Source organism: Cynoglossus semilaevis, chromosome 19 (assembly GCF_000523025.1).
Source record: "Cynoglossus semilaevis isolate Cse_v1.0 chromosome 19, Cse_v1.0, whole genome shotgun sequence".
NCBI classification, from domain to species: Eukaryota; Metazoa; Chordata; class Actinopteri; order Pleuronectiformes; family Cynoglossidae; genus Cynoglossus; species Cynoglossus semilaevis.
The window spans coordinates 13,717,418-13,728,968 of record NC_024325.1 but is presented as its reverse complement, the minus strand read 5'-3'; the positions used below and the strand labels follow the sequence as shown (position 1 = coordinate 13,728,968).

The following is an 11,551-nucleotide window of genomic DNA, read 5'->3' as shown; positions in this document are numbered from 1 at the left end:
GTGTGGAGTGAGGGGGAGGGGGGGGGGGGGGGGGGGGGGGGGGGGGGGGGGGAGGCAGCGTCTGGACTGTCAGCAGGTTCAATAAAGTGGGAGTGTAATTAGAATCAATGTGGAGATGTTGGAGTCAGTGAGGAGCAGGAGGTCGAACCAACCACCTGCTCTGGTCCTTGGTGAAACAAACAGCTCAGCCAGCAGAGGGAGCTCTACTAACTGACGTTTTTTAATTCGCTTTGACATTTTTTCCTGCCTTCATACGTTTGTTTCTCTTCCATCTTGGTCCAATAATGTAAAGTAAGGGTGCCCAAGTCCCGACCCGTGGGCCAAAAGAGGCCCGTGGACCCCCGACATGCAGCCTGCAGTTAGATGTCAGTAGAATGTAATCTGCCCCCTGCTGTTAGATTTTGATCATGACTTTCCATCGCAGGGTTAACGAAGTCCTCAGTTCTTGTTCTTGTTCGTCTCCGTCTCGACTCTGACACGATGCTAACTTCAAATCTCATTCACCATTTTGTTTTATCTCCATTTCGGAATAAAGAAATCCTGGGTCGAGACTCCGACCCCGCCGTGCTCTTATTGCCCCCCAAGGACCAGCTCCCCCCCGACATTTTCATTATAGATGTGTGTAAGCCCATCTGTGAGGTGGGGGAGGGGGAGGGGGCGTCCGGCAGCAGCAGCACAGGGTCAGAACTCCCAGCTGCTGCTAGATGGAGGTCATGGGTTCAATGCCCTAAAAATGAGAAGGTTGTTCAAATGTAGAACAGAGAACCAGAGGTTCTCCACAGTCAAAGAACAAGATCAGGTTCTGTTCCGTTGTCTGTTCCCTCTCAGAGTCCCTGGTGTTCCCTGACCCTGTGGTTTAGAACCGACTCGGATGTTCCCTGACCCTGTGGTTTAGAACCGACTCGGATGTTCCCTGACCCTGTGGTCCAGCCTCCAGGGAGTCTTTGTGTTCCTGCCCCGTGGTCTCCGCAGCTCAAATGAGCCGTTGAATCAATACCAAATATTTGATTTGTAACTGAGCCGAGGCCGACGCACAAATATTGACTTTGCGAACTCACAATAACGAAGTACAGAATTACGAAGCTCATTAGTAGTTGGTTCAATTTCTAAAAAAAACAGAACACACGCATAAAAAAATAATAAAATCTTTTGCGCGCTGATTTACTCGTTCCCTTATTATTACACATGATAAACTTTTTCCGATATTTTTCCAAACACTTTCCGATCCGATATCAACCGATAACGACGTAGCCGTTTGTAGTTGGGTCACAACGACAATACTTCACCTTCACTTCAAAATGATTTCTGTGTAACGATGTTACGTAATTATGCTAACATTTGCCAATAATATCAGTTAGCCAAAATTAACCGTCATCCCGACTTATTCATGTTTTTAAATCAAAGACAAGCTCAGATATGAAAGGAGCGTCAACCGACGGTTAGCTGTTTCTGAGAGAGACCATGTTTTCAAACTCGTCGGACAGAAAAGTCGTTTAAAACAAATGTATCGTTTCGTCCTCGACAGCAAATATTAAAATGTAACGAATGACAGCTGACGGTCGGAGCCTTGGAGATGAAGCGTTTTATAGTTCCCGATCGACGTACTGTGACCTTCATGCGTAAATAAAAAGACGTCCATGTGGAGGCAGCAGAGCTCAGCGCTGTGAAGGTAACAGGAAACATCAGCTCGTAACTCAGTGTCAACATCTAAACAGTCGTCGTCCTTCGTGTTCATTGGTCGAATCCCACTCTTTAACCATCACTCTTCACGTTATTCTGTCGCCTTTCACCAGGTACAGTATCTTGTTTCTGCAGTACTTTGTCTCGGCTGTGGTTCAGTGGACAGGTCAGCTGTCACTAACCTGGAGGGGTGTGGGTTTGATTCCCGGCTGCAGTGGTCTACATGCTGAAATATTAATGGTTTGGACCAGAATAGTTAGAACTGGTGAATGATTCCAGAAACTCCACGTAGCCTCGCTCTCTCTCTCTCTCTCTTACCTGCAGGGTTTTTTATTTTAAATATTAATTATGTTCTGGTTTGTATTAGGTTTTATTGGATGTTGATTAACGAGATGTTCAGCTAATGTCTCTCTGTCTCTCTCTCTCTCTCTCTCTCTCTCTCTCTCTCTCCCAGGTCTCATTTTTGCCTTCTACCTAGTTTTCTACATCTTCCTCGCCGGCTTGTTTGCTCTCACCATGTATGTCATGCTTCAGACCTTGGACGACCACAAACCAACCTGGCAGGACCGGCTCTCCACACCAGGTGCAGTCACTAATGAAACACAGCGTGTGTGTGTGTGTTGGTGTGTGTTGGTGTGTGTGCGTGGCCTTGTCTGACGCTCTCTGCCGTCTCCCTGTCACTCACAGGGTTGGTGATTAGACCCAAAGCAGACGAGACCTTCGAGATCACCTACAACATCCAGAACACGGAGAGCTGGGACCTGTACACTCAGGCCCTGGAGAAGTTCCTGACACGTAAGTCCAGAAGATGCTTTCACCCTGATAGGAGATCAATAGGTCACGTAGGGATCAGGTTCATTAAAAAAAAACAAAAAAAACAACCTTCATTCCATCCAATAAACGTTTTTTTTACTCACCGTCATCCACTAATGCTACACAGAGTATCTGGTCCTGTTAGCATTAGCAAAGTTCTTACCTTCCTCCTTGTATTTCCTGTCTGTTGACAATGTTTTAATTTCTGGTGACCTCTACGTTTTATATATTTTCAGCATATAAAAACGAGCCAATAGGTGGCAGTAATGACACTCAAAATATCTGTCGGTGAAGCCTAAAGAAGAAAGTTGCGGGGCGGCAGCAGGGTTAGCTTGGCCTAGCATTCAAGAAAAATAAAATGCAACATGCTAGAGTGGTGCTCGTGCTATCGTACGCTAACATCCGTCATGCTAGCTCCGTACTCATGGCTGAGGTTGTGGTCTTAGCGTTAAATGATTCCTGTCAGAACGAAGATGAATTTGTTCCAGATAACAAGACTGTTAGCGTTAGGCTAACAAGCTGTTTTATGTGGAGTCGCATGATGTGAAGAAAATGACCTTTAGTGTTCTCTGTTTGATACCAACCCTCTCACTTTCCTCCCCCGCGCAGCCTACAACGAATCCGTCCAAATCCAGAAGAACGAGGAGTGCGTCGCCGACCAGTACTTTGTGCAGGAGGACAGCAACGACGTGAAGAACAACCCCAAACGATCCTGTCAGTTCAACCGCACCATCCTGGGAATGTGCTCCGGAATCCACGACCGTAACTATGGATACGACTTGGGCAAGCCGTGCATCATCATCAAGCTGAATCGGGTATGAAAGAGGGAGAGAGGAGAAGGAAATGGATGGTGTTGCTAGGAGACCAGGAGGAACTGAAGCCGTGAGAAATAAATAGGAAGGCTTCAGTTAGTGCAGGAAAACTTGGTTTAAATGAGGGAGGAAATAAACCCATGGGGGAGGAGTGATGGTGATGATTTTTTTTCTCTCTCTCTCTCTCTCCCCTTCTCCCCCCCCCCCAGGTGATTGGAATGTTGCCAGGAAAGAACGGTCAGGCTCCGTACGTCACCTGTGGTGCCAAGGTAATTCCTGTTTGTCTTCCCCGCTGCCTGTCCTAACGTGTCCCCTCTGGACCCCCCTGCCCCTCCATGACTCCTCTGACTCACCCTCATTTCACAGTATGTCACCTTCATGTGTGTGTTTCTGTACTTCATCATTTTCACCTGTGGGTGTCGCCTGTCTCCACTCTCTGTCTTCTTCTGTCTCTCCATCGTTTATTGTGTCCGCGGTCAGAGATACAAAGTTGGTAAAGACGAATGGGTAAGAACAGGAGCAAACGTTATTGGAAAACAACAGAAATGGAGCGGTGGTTCTCAAACGGTGGAGCCCAGGCCCTTTTATGGGGCATTTTATTTTAAGATCATATTTATTCATCATCCTTTAGTGTTATTTTTTTCTAAAAGACGACTCTTAACTCTTGTTAGCATCATTAGCATCGTTAGCTGAGTTGTTTGTTTTGATGCATAAACGTCAATTCAACTCTGGGCATGAACTGGTCGCCAATATTGGGCCACAACCCACCATTTGAGAAACACTGGAGTAGAGTGTAGTTAGACATAGATAACTAGTTATTATGTGTTAGTGAACACAGTATGTGTGTACATTTAATATTAAATAATAATATTATAATATTTATTAAATCTATTAGTAAATATATATATATATGTTGTCTGTTTATCTGTGGTGTCTTGTTAGCCGTCATGCTAACTGTTTTTACCTCCTCAGAGAGAAGACTCTGATAAGATTGGAGAGTTGGAGTATTACCCTCCTAATGGTACTTTCAACCTCATGTACTACCCGTACTACGGCAAGAAGGCTCAGGTGAGACCTTACAGTACTGGTAAAAAAAACCACCTTTGACCTTTGACCTGTCTTTGACGGTGTAGGCCCCCAGAAATAATTTAGAAATAAATCCTGAAGAAATATAAAATAAACAATTTAATGATAAATAAAAAAAATGTCTTTTACTACAGTGTCAATACGATCAAAATTCTAATGTTTAAATGTTAAATATTGGGTGTATGTTGTATATATATATATATATGTCTTAAGAAACTTAAGAAACTTAATTTTAAAGTAGAGTCATCAAAGTTATAATTTAATTGTTATTATTATTTTATTTTTCCTTAAAAGTTCAAAGGTTTGTCGTTGAAATCCTGACTTTTTTCCGTCTCAAAGATTTAGTGATTAATCGTCCCAGACTCTGGTTCTGACTTCCTGTTTGGTGGGCGTGTCTCTGCAGGTGAACTACTCCCAGCCCCTAGTGGCCGTCAAGTTCCAGAACATCACCCTGAATCAGGACGTGAACGTGGAGTGTAAGATCAACGCCAACAACATTCCCACTGGAAGTGAAAGAGACAAGTTTGCCGGAAGAGTGTCCTTCAAGCTGAGGATCAACTCCAACGATTAGGCCTCACCCCCTCCTCCTCTGAATAACTAACTACTTTCTTCATTCTGGCCGACGTGGCACATACACAGAAACCGATCACAGTATTCACACCCTTTTTTTAGAAAACGTTTACAGCCCGCTGCTCTACCGCTGGGTCGCGGCCCAGTGGGGCGGTCGAGGTGAGGTCAGAACCGTAGGGGTGCTAATCCTGTCATTCTTTCTGTCTGTGAGCTTTGGGACAAATCCTTTTCTTTTTCTGTTCTTTTCCTGTACATTAGTTCGAGGTGACGTCTATTTATACTGCATGACAAAGTACTACGGGGATAGAACGGGACGCGAACCTGTGTTTTCAGGGACCAGCGGCGTTTAACAGGCCACCGCTGCCCCCCCTCCTCCTGCTGCCTCCTGACAGAATATCCCTCTATGTATGAGTATACACAGACTACAGTACAAACATGTGTATATCGAGTATTTATAAGGTATCACAGACTTATATCACTGCATCCGTTTTGTTGCACTCCGGAAGAATTTTTCCGACGGAATCTGTGTAAATCTCGGCGGCGGACGCAGTTCAGAGTTGAAGCCATTTTTGCATGTGTGTATTTGTCCTTCGTGTGCTTTGAGAGCAGGAGGCCCCGCCCCCTTTACCCCCTCCCCCCTCCCAACCCTCACCCCCTCTGTGTCCCACCTCTCTGCTTAGTGTGAAGAACCACTGACCACCAGGAGGGGCAGCACTGTGATCTTTTAAACCTCACGACTGCAACATAAGGTTAGAGAAAAAAGAGGAGTCGGAAAAATAGGGTTAGAGTCTGTGCCAGAGCGAGAAAGTGTGTGTGTGTGATTGTTGAGTGTGTGTGTGTGTGTGTGTTCCATTAACAACCTTTTCACACTGTAGGTCGGGAAATTGCATGCCACGTGCAATAGTCATCGTAATTCTAATAAGAAAAGCTAACGCGTCGGCAGACGACGGACTTTTCTTCTTCGCTGCTCGGGTTCCGAATTCCAACAAACGCACAACGACAAACGGACTTTTAGCTCAGTCCGGTAAAAACACAGCGTTTTACGTTGGTGTTTTTCCATCAACTGAGACGACGCCGTTGATCCGTTAGCGCCACAGAGCTTTAGCCTCATGCTAAGAGTTTTAACATGTACGAAAACAAAGGGTTAAAAAACTCCAACTCCAAACTTTCCTGCTCTGTTTTCACATCGACTCTTCATGTTTTCCCGTGTTTTTGCATCTATTTTGTTACAGAAATAGATGCCTGAGTGTGTTTGTCTTTTATTTTGTATTTATTTACTCTGAGGCGTGACTTTGAGTTGACTTTTGTACATACGTGTTTTAACGTGTCAGAAGTTTCTGACTGTAGTTTTTTTTTAGGCCTGTACTGTAGTAACGACCATGAACCAAAAGTAGGATTACTTTGAATTTACTTTGTAAGTCAGGTTGTACTGCAGTACAAGTCTGAACTGTTACTTCACCGTCCACAACCCGTCTTTTTAGAAACTGATCAACTACGATATTGGTGCTGAAACTGTTCACTCATGTTCTGGGATTAGTGCGATGACAGTATCTAACCACTAGGGGCATAGGTATGTGGTTCTGTGATCAATTTTTAGTGTAAATCCCCCTGAAAAGACGTGTCTTTGTATGGATAGGAATAAACGTAAATGATTATTATTTAATTCTCACCTTGTTATAAACAAACCCCGTTTACGTCGTTAGATGTTGGTTTTAATCGTTCTGTACATTTTTGTAAATTACCGCGAGATCCTATTTAGAGGAAAATAGACCATATAAACATGAGCACAGGTATTGGTGCTGAAGCTGTTTACTTGTTCCTTGGGTTCAGTGCTTCATCGGTGTTTGACCAGAGGACGTAGGAGGTCAGCGCCAGATATTTGGTCTGAACTACATTTTAGAAATTGAAAACTTAAATTAAATTCTGATCCCGTTTAGAGGAAAATAGACCCAAGAACCGAAGCAGACAACTGACAAATGATGATTCTGGTGCTGAAGCTGTTACTGTTGACTGTTACTGCGTTCAGGTTTTAGTGACGGTGTCCAACCGTTGAACACACTGTCGTCATCCTGTGTCAGAAACCACCGAATAATCGAAAAATTAAGAACAGATTCTGATCCTATTTGGAGGAAAATCGACTTTGGAAATTGAATAAACTTGACGTCATGAAAAACACTATTAAACCATTAAAATAATGTTCGACCTTCAGCCTTTTTCATCTTTAAACCTCCGTTCACACACAGTCACTCGTGTAACGAGCTGCGATCTTTGTGCTGCGATCAATATTAGCGTCAATGTTGGTGGTGAAAATCTAAACGTTACCTTTGCACAGCTACAAACGCGTAGCCACACATCTGAGACAGAAATAATCGACACAGAATCAACCATCGACTCGTCCGGGGTTCATTTTTGCTCCTTGTTGTCACTTCCGTCTCGACTCGTCCCACCACAGCATTCCTCCTACACTTACTTCACTTCCCTGTAATCTCTTAATCTGGTCGGCTAATCCAGAGCAGGCATGCTGAACCCCTTCAACCTACTTTGTTAAGAATTACTCCTCCTCCTCCTTCTCTTCCTCCTCCTCCTCCTCCTCCACCTTCTACTCCTTCTTTCGACCCACACTTGCTTCACCGTTAGCATGTCATTAGCATGGAGAAGCGTTCCGCTCCGAGCCTTTCCATTTTAAGAGTTTAACAAAAACAAAACAAAAAAACCCAGAAAAAAAAGTGTATTTTTTGCTCCACGTTTTGCACTTGCAGTAAATGCATGTGAAGATTTTTTCTTCGACCAAAGACTTTCATGTCATTTCCAACTTTTCTGACTCGTTGTACGAGTTCAGAAAAACGATGGCGACGGCGGGCTGCGGGAGGGACGCAAATAGAACGACACAAATGAATACACCTCGATAATAAGAATAATGATCATCATCATCGTAATATTAATAATAATCCATTGCAGTGAAAACAGTGCCTCCTGGTGGACAGACAGTGTTACACAGAATGTTTATCCTGTTGTCTCCATTTATCCATTATTGGGTTTTTGTGATAATTTGGAGATGTCTTCAAAAAGCAATATATATATAAATATATATATAATTATCAATTGATTTGTGTGTGGCTGCGTGACGTTTATCACAAAGAGCAGAAGAAGAAGAAGAAGGAGAAAAAGAGGAAGTGGGAAGAGTTTAGAGATGTCACATTCTGGTGGTGTTATTTATTTATTTATTTATTTTTGGGTTGGTTTTTCTTGCCAGTCTGTGTCACTGAGATGGAAAAATATAAATGCTATTATTTTTGTTTTTCTAAAAAAGGAAGAAAAAAAAAGAGTATTTTTCTTGCTATTTTGATGTAGAGCGGAGAGAATGTCTTGGTTGGTTCGCATCACGTCCTGGAAACTCAGTGGAAGGTTTGACTCATTTTAACTCAGTTCAACCGCAACAAAGTGAAAAAGTGTCGACAGCTCGACGGGAAAAGTTTTTAATTTAGGGCCGGGTTTTTTTTGTCTATATTTCTATATTTTTTTGTTTATTTTGATCTGGTGAGGATTGAAACTTCTCTGTGGCTGAAGATTTAGGAGAGTTTTTAGGGAATTATTTGGTGACGTATTTACTTCACTTCAGATGAAAAACAAAATATAAAATGATCCAGTGAACGAACGCAGGGCCCAGAAAAGAAAAAAGAAAACGCCAGAGAGAGAGAGAAATATTCACGTCTTAAAGGCGAAAGAATTTCTTTTCGTTTTCTTCTTGTGTAACTGCCTAAGACGGAGGTGTTTCACGAAGGAACCACGAACTTTGCTGAGATCCTGTCACCCATGAAGGATGGATGTTAATTCTACTCTGAATCTTTATTTTTTTGCTCTTACTGTCTGTACATTTTTGCTCATGTTTACTGCAAACCAAGTTAGAGAAATAAATAAATGTCAATAAAGGGAACTGGAGTTTAGAGTTAATTTGTGTTTTTTTTTTTTCCGGGTGTGTCTCACAGTCTCCTCTCTTCCCTGCAGGGGGTGCTGTAAACACGGTTTGGCCTTATCCAGCAGTTGAAGTGGTGTGTTGGCACTGGTTGCTTTTTTTATATCTTAAGCTCCGCCTCCATCAATCTTCCTCTTGTTTTAGGCTTAACTGAAAGCTATTATGTTAGCTTAGCAGCGCTAACTCAATACTCACAGTCTCGCCTGATTCTGTGACGGTGTTGACAAAGTAACAGTACCACAGTACCACAGATCTAACTCAATACTCACAGTCTCGCCTGACTCTGACGGTGTTGACAAAGTAACAGGTTTTACAGGTTCACGACTCACTTCGACTGTTCCACAGGTAAACGTTTCCACGTCAAGTAGAAAATGCAGACAGGGGGCAGCATCACCGGACGAAAAACACACACTGAAACACCGAGCAGTCCAGTGGAGAGTGATTCGTTTTTTTATTACTGTACCACAGATAATTTTTTTCTCCATAAAAAATATTTGTTTTTATAATCAAAGTTTATTTTCTGTTTACAGAAAGAGTGACAGAAATTCATCCACAGCCGGCGCAGTACCGTGAGTTGACCAGCAGGTGTGGCTAAATCCCACTCACTGCACCTTTAATATGTCATTTCTGTTTTTAGAACGGGTGGGGGGGCATTCACCGAGATAATAATCTGATGTAATCCCATTGGCTGTAATCCTCAGAGGTGGGAGCATCAACTCCAGCAGGTACAGTACGGTACGGTACAGTACAGTACAGTACAGTACAGTACAGTACAGTACTGCGGTCTGTAGTACAGGCTACTGCAGCTGTGAATCCAGCCAATCTGTGCAGTTTATTCCGACCAGATTATCAACAGATTATCACAGAGAAGTAAACAGTCTTTGGACCAGACACACAAAGACACGCATCCACGGCACAAAGGTCACAAGTACAGTAGGCGTAACACACACACACTCACACACACACACAGCTGGTCTCTAATCACTGATGTTGACTAACGTCTGATCAGATTAGGTTCCAGAATGTTCCAGTCCAGAGAAACCTTTCATGTCACTGGTTCATTACTGCAGCCAACGTGTTCTTTTTGACGTTTAAAACAGTTTTGAGGTTGAAGTCTGAAGCAATTTACACACAAACCTCAGGCACATTACTGCCCCCTACAGGCTGGAGGGTGTACATCAATGATACTGGTGCGCCAGAAATGAGGGAAACTGAAAAAGATGGCATTAAACGCAGTTGTTCAGAGAACCGTCCAGACCAGAGAGTGTGGGTCAGGGGTTCTATTCCCTCTGGTGTAAGGCACATGGAGCGAGGCGAGCGCTGTAACCCCTGCTGCTCACTGGGTAGAATTACACAACAGCTTTGTGCCGTTTAAATGTCAGCGTGATCACGTTACAGAACCAGACTGGGTCAGAAAGAAGGGACATTGATTCTGTCTCGCTCCTGAATATTTAAAGACATTTAATTACTCCAAACTGGAGACAAAAAAAAAAACAACTTTTACCACAAAAAAAAACAACAATTCTCATTGGTGCTGATTTTTCCTTGATCAGGTTAGATTGGTCCACGATCCGTCCTCACTTGCTCCGTTCTGAGGTAGCGTCTACTTCATTCCAGAATTTTAGCTTAAATTACAATGGCGTTTGTTTCCTTTTTTTTTTAATTCAGTGAAAACAAATTAAATTTAAATAGAAACATCAGGAGTTTGGCACCAAAACACTGAACAAAATAACAAAAAAATCAACATCAGTCGTTCATTTGACGACCGTCTTAAATAATTCACAGTGTTTTAAGGTTGAAGAGTTCTGTTAGAGTTCTCCAACAGAGTTCTTCACTTCTAACTGGTGCTGGGGAGTACAGCAAATATATATATACTCTAATATATACTGTACTAACAGTGTTTTGTCTTTAGCTAGCCTCGGGGATAAACGTCTCTGAGATGAGAAGAGATCAAACCTGCTCCTGATGAGGAACGTCAGGCTGAGACTGAAACGTCGGTTGTCGTTGCTGCTCTTTGGTTGGAAGTCAATGATGATCTCGTTTCTGAGACATTTCTCGTCAGTCCCTCCAAATAACGCTGCCCCCTGATGGCCACAACATGCGACCCTTCTGAACGAAACCTTTGTTTTGTTTCTTTGAAACTTCGTCGTCCAATCTTTTCACCTTTGGGAATTTGGGAACTCACGCAGTAGTTAATGGTAACATTTTGGTCCCAAAACGTGTTTTTACACCTTCCCTCCACTAGGGTACGTCACATGTCCATTCAGTCTAAAAGGCTGTTGTTTTTTCCGCCGGTTAAAGGCACAAAAAATAAGGGCACAGTGTGGATTCACTGGATTTCCCCGGGGAGTCTCTGTAGGTCGGAGCACAGAAGGTTAAACGTTAGCAAGAACGGATTAGCTTTTCTAATAAATAAACTGGCGTTTTTTTTTTTTTAAATTCGTTCCAAGAATTACAAGTGTAAACTCTCCCCTAAAAGATTTAGACATCTGTTTCCTGGATATGAAAAAATAAAAAATATGGCACTCGTGACTCTTGGCTGAGATAAAGTATCCTCTAACCCCCCCCCCCCCCCCCCCCCCCCCCCCCCCCCCCCCCCCCCCCCCCCCCCGCCCGC

At 43.2% G+C, this 11,551-nt stretch overlaps 1 protein-coding gene across 1 annotated transcript in view; it reads left to right on the top strand.

Annotated features, from left to right (window-relative positions):
* atp1b2b (ATPase Na+/K+ transporting subunit beta 2b) overlaps positions 1-4,962 on the top strand; it is a 7,897-nt gene extending 2,935 nt beyond the window's left edge. Inside the window, exons 3-8 of the mRNA XM_017041834.2 lie at positions 2,135-2,263; positions 2,368-2,475; positions 3,103-3,308; positions 3,515-3,574; positions 4,278-4,373; positions 4,795-4,962. Coding sequence (XP_016897323.1) covers positions 2,135-2,263; positions 2,368-2,475; positions 3,103-3,308; positions 3,515-3,574; positions 4,278-4,373; positions 4,795-4,962 — 767 coding nt within the window. The remainder of the gene's footprint in view (positions 1-2,134; positions 2,264-2,367; positions 2,476-3,102; positions 3,309-3,514; positions 3,575-4,277; positions 4,374-4,794) is intronic.
* The last annotated feature ends 6,589 nt before the right edge of the window (positions 4,963-11,551 follow it).